We start from the raw sequence: 12919 nt of genomic DNA, 5'->3' as shown, positions 1-12919 counted from the left end.
CTCTCTCTCCATGGCTTGCAGGTGGCTATTAAACACGTGGCTCGGGACAGCGTCCTGCAGTGGGACGAGCTGGTGTGTGAGCGGGGCCAGCAGGACAGAGCGGGGCACGGCTGGCAGGGATAAGCCCGGGGTCCCGGGGGTGGGAGGCGGTAGATGGCTGGGGGAGCGGGCATGGGCTCAGCGTGCAAGCCGGGGCATTGTGGGCCCAGAGATGCCAAACATCGACAGCAGGGCCGGGCAGGGGGCACCTCCAAGCAACCCCTGGGCAGGAGGAATGCCAAGCAGCAGGGAGTCTGCCCAAGAGGGCACCGGGGCATCCCAGGCAGGAGGCAGCACAGCCACAGGGCAGCATCCGGCTTGCTGGAGGCATTGTCTCTTCCTCACAGCCCGACGGCACCCGTGTTCCCGTGGAGATCGTGCTGATGGAGAAGGTGGGCTCTGGCTGCCACAACATCATCCAGCTCCTCGACTGGTTTGAGCTGCCTGACAGCTTCCTGCTGGTGATGGAGCGTCCGGAGCCATCGCAGGATCTCCTGCACTTCCTGCTGGAGCAGGGGTTCCTGTGTGAGGAGTTGGCACGCTGGCTTTTCTGCCAGGTGCTGGAGGCCGTGCGGCACTGCACTGCCTGCGGCGTCCTGCACCGAGACATCAAGCCGGAGAACCTCCTCTTGGACCTGGACAGCGGCAACCTGAAGCTCATTGACTTCGGCTGCGGCACCTTTCTCCAGGAGCAGGTCTTCACGCAATTTGCCGGTGAGCCCACAGCCCGGGCCCTGCTGCCAGTGCCAGGCACTGCACGGCCCCATTCCCTCCTCGGCCGCAGGGTGCATCCTTCAGCTGGCTGCTGGCTGCCCTTTGGCAGCAGATGCTGTGCCCCAGGAGCTGGCTGCTGGCCCTGCCGACACGGGGAGCTGCAAAAGCCAGCTCCTGGCCCCTCAGCTTAGCAGGCCCACAAGGCCTTGGGCTGCTCTGCTGGCCTTCTTTGCCTTGCAGAATGGTTTCTTGGCTTTGGCCAGTTGCCTGGGGGATGTGGGGTGGCCTCGGGGAGAAGTTGTGTCCACCGCTGCAGCTCCTGCCTCTGCCAGGAGGCGGGCAGCGGGCGCTGAAAGCCAGCAGCCTGCGTCTGGACAGCGCCACCCATCTCCCCTAGGAACACGCACGTACAGCCCACCCGAGTGGATCTGCCTTGGCGTCTACCATGGCCATTCAGCGACCATCTGGTCCCTGGGCGTGCTGCTGTATGTCATGGTGTGTGGCAACCTCCCCTTCCAGGAGGACCGTGACATCAGGTTGGGGCAGCCCTTCTTCAGGCAGCAGATCTCTCCAGGTTGGTATCTGGCCTCCAGAAGGCAGACTTTTGCAGATGGCAGCACGCAGCCCAGCATGGCCCTCACACAGCTCCACAGGACATGGATCTGCCCTCAAGAGCTGGCTGCGGGAGGTGGCCCGTGCAACGGAAGGAGGTGCACGTGTCCCACCGTGCCACTCTCCCACACAGGGCAGAGTCCCTTGGGAGGCTGGCGCAGCTCTGAGCACACGCAGCTCGGCCCGGGCCCCGTGGGCGCCGTCAGCAGCTGAGCAGGAGCCTTCTGAAAATGACCAGCGCTTTCTGGCTTCTCTCCCCAGAGTGCCAACATCTGATCCGCTGGTGCTTGTCCAAGCACCCCGCGGACAGGCCAGAGCTGGAGGAGATCTTGCGCCACCCTTGGGTGCGGGGCCGGCGTTTCTGATGCCTTGCTGGAGCCTCTGCAGCACCCACTTCCTGAATCCCATGCAGGACTGAGGACCCAAAAAATAAAACCATAAACCATAAGCATATTCTAGGCTGTCAAGTCTGGTTCTTGTTAGCAACTTCAGCTAAAGAGACCTCTTGGGAAAAGGGGTAATCAAAGGCACTCCCTTCAGCCTTTGTCAAGCTTTTGATGCCTTTCCTCCAGGATGGTACTTTGGCGTCTTCAAGCGCAGGCTGTAGTACAGCTAGGAGGGTGTTTAACAAGCCAAGAACTGCAACAGTGAAACAACAGCTGCCCTTTTCAAACTGCCCAGCTTCTTGGTGTCTCCTGAAATGAAACTAGGGCTGTGTGTGCATTCCAAGGGCCAGCGGGTGGCAGGAGCCGAGCTGTTCCTCTGCTTACCAAAGCTGTGCTTCTGGAAGCACCAAAACTTCCTTTCAGATTGAGCCCTGATAGAACTCTTCCTCTTTCTTCCCCTGAAATGGGAGGCAGGGCTGGGCCTTTGACCGGCTGGCTCCACAGCTACGTAAGTCATGCACATGGAGCTCAAGGGAAATGTTGAGATGCTGGAGTCACTCCCATGGTGCTGGCTTCCTTGCACTTCCCCAAAATATCTACCTCTGCCTTCAAAACAACTCATGGGGATGGAAAGTGCAGTAACTATTCTAGTCACAGGAAAGCAGCCAGTTGCCTGCCCTGGCCCTGTGGGCAGGTGCCGTCTACTAAACCTGTGCCACCTTCTGTCTACTGCACTCACCTACCAAAACAGGTAGTGTCAGGAAAATTAATCCACAAACACCAGAGGTTTATGTCCAAAAAGGAGACAGAGGAGTCCTTTTTCCTTTATTTGAATAAAGGGAGAGGCCATGGGGCATTCCCCTGGGGCCTCCCTAATTTTTGGAGGGCGCAGCCTCCTTTTTATCTTCATTCCCGGCCGCTTGTCCCTTCTCTCTTTCCCCATAGGCTGAGGTACTTGACAGGTACAGACTTCCCGGAACGCCTGATACCTGCGATACCTTCCCCCCGCCCAGTGCATAATCCCTTCTTAATTCTTAACTTTGACGGAATTCATAGCGTTCTTTCAGTACCTCTTTGATCTTTCAGTGGAATCCATCCCACTGTTTCTGTTGTCTCCCACTGATAGCTGCATCTTAGCAGCAGACCCACAGCTTGTTTGTAAAGACAAACCCATCATTCCTCTCAATCCCTCCTCTTTTCATTTTTGTTAAGAATTCTCTTTACAAACTTTACTTAGCATTGACCCAGTTTCTTGTTCCTGGGTCCTTTTTGGCTTTGCAATTATTTGCAGTGGCATCACTCTCTGCCCTTTTGTAGCTATCTCTGGCTCACTAGGCACGGCTACTACCTGCATTCCTTCCATCACATGTTGAATGAGTTGTATTAAGCAAGGGATCATGCATGGTCAAAAGATTAGAGTTGCTACAACACCTAAGAGGAAAAAAAGCATTTCTTTGACCCATAGGCCACCAGGTAACCATGAAAACATGTCCCATTCCCATCCTTTCCAAGTTTGGACCGCTACACGCGCTAACTTTCTTATACTTTTTGTTATTTGCTTTACCACTTTTCCATTGTCATCTATTTGCAAACAGCACTTGGAGTCCTGACATTTTCCACACACTTCCCCTTCTTCTGCTAATAAATAGTCTAATACTCTCCGATGTTGAAATACTGCACTTCTTATCTGAGTAGACTGGTCAGCAAGAAGGTCAAGAGCTGTAGCTGTCTGGTTGATTATTATTTCAAAGACAGCTTGCAACCTAATTATCCAATTTCAATTATAAATGGGTTCTCTGGCACCTGATATTAATTCATTTGCATTTCCATTGCAAGCAGGTATGCCATCTCCCACAGTGATACCTGGAACCTGCTGGGACATTCTGATAGTAGATCTGAAAGATTGTTTCTTTACTATTCCACAGCAGCCTGATGATACCCCAGAGTTTGCTTTTACAGTGCCTTCCATTAAGAACACAGCAACAGTGCAACATTATCAATGGAAAGTCCTAGCCCAGGGGACGAAAAACAGTCCTACGGTTTGCCAGTGGTACGTTGCACAGGCACTCTCATCAGTGAGCAAGCAATTTCCAGGAGCATTCTGTTACCATTACATGGATGACATTTGAATTGCAGCCCAAACCAAAAAGGAGCTCTCCGAGATTCAGCCAAGCTTTCTGCAAGCATTCAAAACATTTGGGCTGCAGGTAGCACCAGAGAAGGTGCAGCAGCAAGCACCTTGGAAATATTCAGGACTCCAAATAATGAACCAGACTATACAACCACAAACAATTCAGTTTTCAACCAAAATTCAGACACTGAATGATGCACAAAAACCCATCCGCTGGGTCAGACCTTATTTAGGACTGACAAATTCACAATTAGCACCTGTATTTGACCTACTACAAGGTGATCCGGAATTACCTTCCCCTAGAAAATTAACCCCAGAGGCAAAGGCTGCTCTCAAAAGAGTGGAGCAAGCTATCTCAAACCAGCAAGTCCACTGGATATGCCCAGACTGCCCTGCACCCTACTGCTATTATAGAATAGAATATATAGACTATATATTCTATACTATACTACTATAGAATGGAATATATATTCTACTATAGTAGAACACTCACTGGCCTGATCCTTTGCACATCCTAGAGTGGATGTTGTTACCTCATCAACCAGAAAAGACAGCACTCAGAGTATTGGAGCTAATAGCACAATTAATCATCAAATGTCGTCTCGGTGTTTACAGTTGAACACAAGAGATCCTTCACGGATTATACCTGCGACACAAGAACATTTTGAATGGTGTTTTACCAACAGTACAGCCTTGCAAAGTGCCCTGAAAAATTTCACAGGACAAACCACTTATCATTTACCAAGCCATAGATTGTTAAATTGAAGTGGAGAAACCACATGGTCTCTTCAAGCTCTAAAGAGCAGAACACCCTTAAAGGGTGTTCCAGTGTTTACAGATGGCTCTGGGAAAACAGGAAAAGCCATAGTAACATGGAAAGAGGAGGGTGAGTGGCAAATGTTGGAAAGTTATCAGAACGGGTCTCCCCAGTTGGTAGAATTACATGCTGTAGCTAGGGCTTTCCAACGTTTTCCCCATATCCCTCTAAATATAGTAACTGATTCTGCATATCAAGCTGACATCACATAGAGATGAGACCAAGCACTGTTAAAGGAAATTGATAATGTGCCGCGGCGGGGGGCGGCGGAGATGGCAGGGGTGCCGTGACGAGCGGGAAGAAGCGGTCCGCGGTTGGACTGCCCGGGGACACGGGCACATCCTCTGCCTGGTGACTGATTTCAGCTCAGCTCAGCTCAGCAGCAGCGTGCAGGCGACGCGCAGAAGAGAGACTAGAGCGCTGTGTGGCGTTCCACAGAGAACTAGCCTTTCTTAAAGCAGGGCCCTCGGCGAAGGGAGCCAGTGACAGCAGCTCTCCCGAACAGGGGAAAAACTGGGGTATTTCTAGGGGAGGAGAGGGGTGGGGGGAAAACTGGGATACATGTATCGGGGTAGGATGGCAGGGGAGAGCAGCAATGGAGTGTAACAGTTTAACATAACTAACTCCAAGATTTCTGGGAGTGACACTTTTCTCTCTCTGAGATCATGTCCCTTGCCTCCAAGGGAGAGCCAGGATCTCTGAATCAGCTGCTTGCCCGGCCCCCACAATAATGCACAATTATTCAATCTGCTAAAGACTCTATGCCATGGCATCCAAGCCAGAACCTACCATTATTATATTTTACACATCAGGAGTCATGCAAATCTACCAGGTTCTATCACAGAAGGCAAGGCCAGAGCAGATACGCTGGTGAGCCCTGCCTGGCCAGCACCACAGCCAGACACACTAGCACAAGCCAAAGCATCACATGATTTCTTCCATCAGGGTGTTTGAGCCCTACAACGGCAATTCCAACTGACAAACACAGAGGCTCATAATATTGTTAGCACCCGTGCTGACTGCCAGGGCCACACTGCACCACTGCAGCTGCGGGTAAACCCTCGTGGACTGCATGCCTGACAAATCTGCCCAACCCATGTCACACACATCCCTGAAGTTGGACGCTCACAATATGTACACTTAGCCACTGATACCTTCTCATCAGCAATATGGGCTACAGTGCACACAGGAGAAAAGGGTCGGGATGCCATTGCACACTGGCGGTCAGCCTTTGCTGTTTTGGGCATCCCTCACACCATCAAAACAGACAATGGCCCTGCATACACTTGACAGCAAACAAGGCACTTCCTACGGCTCTGGGCTGTAGCACACCACACAGGAATTCCTCAAATAGCAATGGGACAAGCCATTGTGGAAAGAGCACATGGCAGTGCTCTTAAAACATATTAGTGGAAAAGAAAAGGCAGGAATGTCTGGTGAGGGTGAGACACCACAGAGCAAGATAGCTAAGGCTATTTACACACTAAATCACCTAACAGGATCGGAAAAGTCCCAGAGCCCAGTCATTTGAAATCCCTTTCTATCATTACAATTACATCTGGAGATGAGCAGTTGCCTAAAGCCAAGGTAATGGTGAAAGGCCTTCTCACTAAGAAGTGGGGAGGCCCATGGACGTTCATGACCTGGGGAAGGGGATATGCCTGTGTTTCCACAGACACTGCAACAGAATGGGGAGCTGCCGGATGTGTCTGTCCTGCTCTATGTCCTGCCCGGGAGCACAAACAACACCCTCCTGACAGAACCTCAATGGATGTAATGGAGAAGATTGAAGAGGAGTGACCAGAACAACTTGTTCATCTCCCTCATGGAAATCAGAGACTCTGGAAAAGGACAGTTCATTTAAAACCCCTTTGTTTACACATTGTTTTTCTGCTGAGTTGTTCTCACGGTTCTAAATGTTGAATGTTTTGGTTTCTTGTTTCTAGAGTTCAAGAACAATGTCAGTTCTAAGCAGCTTCTTGTTTTTAATGTTCAGTTGTAACTTGTAACAATCAGTAGTTAAGCCATGGCATGTTAGCTTGAAGGATTGTGATCTTACCTGCCAGTTCCTGGAAGTGAGTGTTGCAAACTCAATTTAGTACACCAAGCATGTTGCTAGCCGAAGGGAACTAAGTTAGTCAAATTAATTAAAAAACTTCAAATGAAACCTATGCTGCAGCTGTTATCATGTCTGCAAAGGGCCCTTGCAGCTAAGACAACTGAGAGCAATTTCTGTATTTTGAAGGTAACTGAAAAGGGTGAATTGTTGCAGTAGTGTCACAGTGCAGCTGGTCTGGACTGGACAAAGGAAATCTAGACATAAGACAAATCTAGTCTGGCTGGCCTAATTTCTGTGTGAACCACTGCACACCACTGGCCAGGAGGCTGGGCAGGGAAAGAAGTATCAGCCAATGGCTGTCTGGCCCGGGAAATTTGAACTGAGTATTCAAGTGAGTTGTAAATAATAAATGAGGCTGTTTGTCTCATGAGCACCTGGAGCATGCGTTGTGCATTCTTTGTCTCCCCATCCACGACCATCACGCTCCACACACACCCACTCCTTCCCAAAGCTCCTTCCAGACAGCATCTGCTACAGACACATCCCCCGCTGCCATCCCTTGGCCAGGGGCCTCGTGGCTCATGCCAGACCCTTCTTTGTCCCGAGGAAGCCTCCTCCCGGGAAGGGGGGAGCTCCCCACAGCCCAGGATTCTCCAGCTCAGCCCCTCTAGAGCCAGGCCTCCTTCTGAGCCCCACATGCCCTGAGCCAAGTGGGGATTGGTGGCCATCTTGGCCACAGCAAGCACAAATAAATTGAGGTTCAAACATAGGACAAGAGAAAAAGGGCCAGCAAAACCTCAGCTCGGGGCATGAGGAGAGCAGACTTCAGGCTGCTCAGGGAACTGGTACGCAAGGTCCCCAGGAAAAATGTCATTGAGGGTGCTGGGCTCCATCATTGCTGGTCACTTTGGAAACATCACCTCCTAAGGGCACAGGAGCAGGCGATTCCCAAATGTTGGAAGCCAAGCAGGCAAGGCAGAGGGCTGGCTGCCTGAACAGGCAGCTTGTGTGGGAAAGAGGATGGAAAAGGAAGTTGTGTGCCCAGTGGAAGTGAGGTCAAGAGAAGAATACACAGATGTTTCTTGCCACTGGAGGGAGAAATTTGCTCTGGTGAAAGCTCAGCTGGAGATGAAGGTGGCCAGAAATGTGGGACACAATAAAAAGTGTTTTAAAATACATGAATGGGAAAAAAAACATTGTAGAAATGACATTGTCCCCTTCTAGGGTGTGGAAGGTCACCTCACAAACAGGGACAGAGACATGGCACAGGGGTTTAGTGCATTCTTTACCTCTGTCTTCAAAACTCATCCCTCCCTTCCCAGTGGAAAACATTGCATTGTACCAAGGGACACTGCAAAGTCCTTGAAGAGGGCAAGTCCTCCTCAGTGGAAAGCAAACCACCCCTGTTTGATCCACAGCACTCCCATCCAAACCCAACATGTGACAGCTATTGGGAAGAAAGACACCTTATCCCAGTCAAAAGCAGAGCAGTGGAAGCAGCATGAGCACTCCTTGGCAAATCCTGATTTATTTAGAAGAGAGGCACTGCAGAAGTCAGTGAGCTGCTAACAAAAAACTCTTCCTGCCCTCAACAGCCAGTTCAGGAGAGCTCCCCAGAGACAGAGGAACTCCCTTTGTCTCTGGAGGATTTTTTCCAGGCACAGAGTCGTGTTTGTTTCCAGCTGGCAGTGCTGCAGCATCTTGGGAGCTGTGGGGTTGACACTGCTGGCACCAGCAGCCTTCCTGATGTGCCACCATTTGGTCCAGGGAACGATTCATTGCAACAGACCGAGCTCCCGTTCTTCCTTCCAGGCTTTTTCGGGCCACGTCCATCTTCAGAGATGAGCCACTTCTGCTGATCCCTGAGGTGGCCTGTGACGGCACAAAGGGGCTGAGAGCTGGCATGAGGCAGGGCTGTGATGTGCCACAGTTGTCCTGGCCACAGCACTGTGACATCATTGCCTTGGCGCTACACAACACGGGCCAGCACCCACGGCTGCCAGTGCAGTCGCGATGGGACGTGCCGGAGTCATGGATGACGGTGTTGTCCTGATGACTGCGCTTCTCCTGCTGCTGGCCGCTGTGGCTGTCTGGTGGGCTGTTGGCCACTGGCAACCATGGAGGCAGCAGAAAAGGAAGGTAAAGGCGTGCAAGCGCCGCTGGGTCCGGCCTAGGGGCTCACGGAGGAAGCGAGGAGCCCCTGTGGCTCCGAGATACTCCAGGCCCCTGGCGGCCCCTGGCAAGTGGCCACGTGCTCCCGCGAGCCCTCTGGGCAGCTCCTGCAGCTGGGGCTCCTGCATGGCAGTGGCCCAGGAGCTGCAGGAAGTGATGCTGCTGCTCTGGGATCGCAACGGGACATGTGTGCCACTCTACTCTGGGATGTGGCAGGCCCTCTGGAGAGAACTGGAGGAGCTGGTGAACCGAGGCCACCTGCCCTGCTGTGGCTCGTCTGGTTCCTCCAGAAGCCTGCATCACCCCAAGAGGCTGCTCCCAGGAAAGTTCTCCACCCCTGGGAAAGCCTCAAGCCCTGCAAGGATGGCCCACCAGCAGAGACCCACCATCCATGCAGGAAGCTCAGGCTGTCAGAGACCCTCCATTCTGCCAGGAGCCTCTGCTATCTCTGACAGCCTCCATCCCTCGCAGAGGCTCAGGGAGACCTGTCCGCCTGCACAGGGTGCAGAGCCCATGGACAGTTCTTCCAGCTCCCTTGGACTCACAGACTTCAACAAGAAGGGTACAACCCTGACCATTGACGTGGCCAGGGAAAGCCCAGAAGTCCAAGTGGGAGCCCAGCCCAAGCCAGGGGAGCCTTCTCAGGAGCAGCTGGCGGAGCAGCAAGCATCCTGGAAGCAGCAGTTGTCATCCCACAGCTGCCAGAATGCTGGGCAAGTTGTGCCAGCTGGCAACAGCCCAAGCCTGGTGGTGGAGACGACCCTCAAGACACCAAGGAGGTTCCTCCATCTCCAGGAAGCTGCCCCAAGACGGCCCTTGACTACCGCCAAGGCCTTTCTAAGAGCAGGTGAGATCTCCTGAGGAGCTGTCTGAGGCTGGCCCAGTGCTCTTGAGGGACACCCCAGGCCAGGCCATGGCCCCTGAGAGCAGCCCAGTCCCTGGCTGTTTCCAGTGCCTCTGATGGCACGGCTTCAAAAACCCGTCTGCTTTGCAGCTGCTCCTGGCACCCCCCTGTGCAAAGCCTTGGGCTGTAGCCCCGGCCGTTCTCAACAGCAGAGCGCAGCCCACAACGCCGGGGACAGTGACGGTGCCATCCAGCCACACTGCACTCCGGCTCCTGCAGCCTCTGCGTGCTCTGCTGTGCCAGCTCTGCTGCTCAACAGCCCGACGGCTGCAGGGCGGTGGCCACTGCTCGGCAGGCAGCAGGAAGCAGGTCAGAGCAACATGACCCACACCGGCCCGGCCCGCCGCACTGGCGGGCATCTGGGGAGGTTCCTGGGCACAAGGCTGATGGCTCGGTCTCGGTCGCAGGGCAAAAGAAGAAGCTGCAGGAGCTGTACCAGCTGGGTCCGCAGCTGGGGAGGGGTGGCTTCGGCACCGTTTTCTCAGGCATCCGCCTCTCGGATGGGAGCCCTGTGAGTGGCCGTGATGGCCGGGCGTGCCAGGAGGGTGAGGGATGGGGAGGGGCAGGACTTCTTGAGCTAAGCCTCTCTCTCTCTCTCTCTCTCTCTCTCCATGGCTTGCAGGTGGCTATTAAACACGTGGCTCGGGACAGCGTCCTGCAGTGGGACGAGCTGGTGTGTGAGCGGGGCCAGCAGGACAGAGCGGGGCACGGCTGGCAGGGATAAGCCCGGGGTCCCGGGGGTGGGAGGCGGTAGATGGCTGGGGGAGCGGGCATGGGCTCAGCGTGCAAGCCGGGGCATTGTGGGCCCAGAGATGCCAAACATCGACAGCAGGGCCGGGCAGGGGGCACCTCCAAGCAACCCCTGGGCAGGAGGAATGCCAAGCAGCAGGGAGTCTGCCCAAGAGGGCACCGGGGCATCCCAGGCAGGAGGCAGCACAGCCACAGGGCAGCATCCGGCTTGCTGGAGGCATTGTCTCTTCCTCACAGCCCGACGGCACCCGTGTTCCCGTGGAGATCGTGCTGATGGAGAAGGTGGGCTCTGGCTGCCACAACATCATCCAGCTCCTCGACTGGTTTGAGCTGCCTGACAGCTTCCTGCTGGTGATGGAGCGTCCGGAGCCATCGCAGGATCTCCTGCACTTCCTGCTGGAGCAGGGGTTCCTGTGTGAGGAGTTGGCACGCTGGCTTTTCTGCCAGGTGCTGGAGGCCGTGCGGCACTGCACTGCCTGCGGCGTCCTGCACCGAGACATCAAGCCGGAGAACCTCCTCTTGGACCTGGACAGCGGCAACCTGAAGCTCATTGACTTCGGCTGCGGCACCTTTCTCCAGGAGCAGGTCTTCACGCAATTTGCCGGTGAGCCCACAGCCCGGGCCCTGCTGCCAGTGCCAGGCACTGCACGGCCCCATTCCCTCCTCGGCCGCAGGGTGCATCCTTCAGCTGGCTGCTGGCTGCCCTTTGGCAGCAGATGCTGTGCCCCAGGAGCTGGCTGCTGGCCCTGCCGACACGGGGAGCTGCAAAAGCCAGCTCCTGGCCCCTCAGCTTAGCAGGCCCACAAGGCCTTGGGCTGCTCTGCTGGCCTTCTTTGCCTTGCAGAATGGTTTCTTGGCTTTGGCCAGTTGCCTGGGGGATGTGGGGTGGCCTCGGGGAGAAGTTGTGTCCACCGCTGCAGCTCCTGCCTCTGCCAGGAGGCGGGCAGCGGGCGCTGAAAGCCAGCAGCCTGCGTCTGGACAGCGCCACCCATCTCCCCTAGGAACACGCACGTACAGCCCACCCGAGTGGATCTGCCTTGGCGTCTACCATGGCCATTCAGCGACCATCTGGTCCCTGGGCGTGCTGCTGTATGTCATGGTGTGTGGCAACCTCCCCTTCCAGGAGGACCGTGACATCAGGTTGGGGCAGCCCTTCTTCAGGCAGCAGATCTCTCCAGGTTGGTATCTGGCCTCAAGAAGGCAGACTTTTGCTCCAGATGGCAGCACGCAGCCCAGCATGGCCCTCACACAGCTCCACAGGACACGGATCTGCCCTCAAGAGCTGGCTGCGGGAGGTGGCCCGTGCAACGGAAGGAGGTGCACGTGTCCCACCGTGCCACTCTCCCACACAGGGCAGAGTCCCTTGGGAGGCTGGCGCAGCTCTGAGCACACGCAGCTCGGCCCGGGCCCCGTGGGCGCCGTCAGCAGCTGAGCAGGAGCCTTCTGAAAATGACCAGCGCTTTCTGGCTTCTCTCCCCAGAGTGCCAACATCTGATCCGCTGGTGCTTGTCCAAGCACCCCGCGGACAGGCCAGAGCTGGAGGAGATCTTGCGCCACCCTTGGGTGCGGGGCCGGCGTTTCTGATGCCTTGCTGGAGCCTCTGCAGCACCCACTTCCTGAATCCCATGCAGGACTGAGGACCCAAAAAATAAAACCATAAACCATAAGCATATTCTAGGCTGTCAAGTCTGGTTCTTGTTAGCAACTTCAGCTAAAGAGACCTCTTGGGAAAAGGGGTAATCAAAGGCACTCCCTTCAGCCTTTGTCAAGCTTTTGATGCCTTTCCTCCAGGATGGTACTTTGGCGTCTTCAAGCGCAGGCTGTAGTACAGCTAGGAGGGTGTTTAACAAGCCAAGAACTGCAACAGTGAAACAACAGCTGCCCTTTTCAAACTGCCCAGCTTCTTGGTGTCTCCTGAAATGAAACTAGGGCTGTGTGTGCATTCCAAGGGCCAGCGGGTGGCAGGAGCCGAGCTGTTCCTCTGCTACCAAAGCTGTGCTTCTGGAAGCACCAAAACTTCCTTTCAGATTGAGCCCTGATAGAACTCTTCCTCTTTCTTCCCCTGAAATGGGAGGCAGGGCTGGGCCTTTGACCGGCTGGCTCCACAGCTACGTAAGTCATGCACATGGAGCTCAAGGGAAATGTTGAGATGCTGGAGTCACTCCCATGGTGCTGGCTTCCTTGCACTTCCCCAAAATATCTACCTCTGCCTTCAAAACAACTCATGGGGATGGAAAGTGCAGTAACTATTCTAGTCACAGGAAAGCAGCCAGTTGCCTGCCCTGGCCCTGTGGGCAGGTGCCGTCTACTAAACCTCTGCCACCTTCTGTCTACT

The 12919-nt window shown here is 54.5% G+C and overlaps 2 protein-coding genes across 2 annotated transcripts; both read left to right on the top strand.

The window, feature by feature from the left end:
* The first annotated feature begins 27 nt into the window (after positions 1-27).
* On the top strand, positions 28-1781 carry LOC102102777 (serine/threonine-protein kinase pim-1-like). The gene is made up of 4 exons (XM_014260407.2): positions 28-72; positions 387-753; positions 1151-1327; positions 1627-1781. The coding sequence occupies exons 2-4, from the start codon at positions 423-425 to the stop codon at positions 1728-1730; spliced, it is 612 nt and encodes a 203-aa protein (XP_014115882.2). The 5' UTR covers positions 28-72; positions 387-422; the 3' UTR covers positions 1731-1781.
* An 8681-nt stretch (positions 1782-10462) lies between these two features.
* Positions 10463-12219, top strand: LOC148185173 (serine/threonine-protein kinase pim-1-like). Its single transcript, XM_088058208.1, has 4 exons — positions 10463-10507; positions 10822-11188; positions 11586-11762; positions 12065-12219. The coding sequence occupies exons 2-4, from the start codon at positions 10858-10860 to the stop codon at positions 12166-12168; spliced, it is 612 nt and encodes a 203-aa protein (XP_087914334.1). The 5' UTR covers positions 10463-10507; positions 10822-10857; the 3' UTR covers positions 12169-12219.
* The last annotated feature ends 700 nt before the right edge of the window (positions 12220-12919 follow it).

This window comes from Pseudopodoces humilis, chromosome 1 (genome assembly GCF_049639895.1).
Source record: "Pseudopodoces humilis isolate 2021_Gansu_Grassland_sample_001 chromosome 1, ASM4963989v1, whole genome shotgun sequence".
NCBI classification, from domain to species: Eukaryota; Metazoa; Chordata; class Aves; order Passeriformes; family Paridae; genus Pseudopodoces; species Pseudopodoces humilis.
The sequence above is the reverse complement of the archived record's forward strand: the minus strand, read 5'-3'. Positions and strand labels throughout refer to the sequence as shown.

Excerpts from the sequence above, each read along its gene's own strand:
- LOC102102777 (XM_014260407.2), top strand. The coding sequence starts at position 423 with ATGGAGAAGGTGGGCTCTGGCTGCCACAACATCATCCAGCTCCTCGAC. Across the intron at positions 754-1,150 it reads GGTCTTCACGCAATTTGCCG|GAACACGCACGTACAGCCCA; the intron begins GTGAGCCCACAG and ends CATCTCCCCTAG. Across the intron at positions 1,328-1,626 it reads CAGGCAGCAGATCTCTCCAG|AGTGCCAACATCTGATCCGC; the intron begins GTTGGTATCTGG and ends TTCTCTCCCCAG.
- LOC148185173 (XM_088058208.1), top strand. The coding sequence starts at position 10,858 with ATGGAGAAGGTGGGCTCTGGCTGCCACAACATCATCCAGCTCCTCGAC. Across the intron at positions 11,189-11,585 it reads GGTCTTCACGCAATTTGCCG|GAACACGCACGTACAGCCCA; the intron begins GTGAGCCCACAG and ends CATCTCCCCTAG. Across the intron at positions 11,763-12,064 it reads CAGGCAGCAGATCTCTCCAG|AGTGCCAACATCTGATCCGC; the intron begins GTTGGTATCTGG and ends TTCTCTCCCCAG.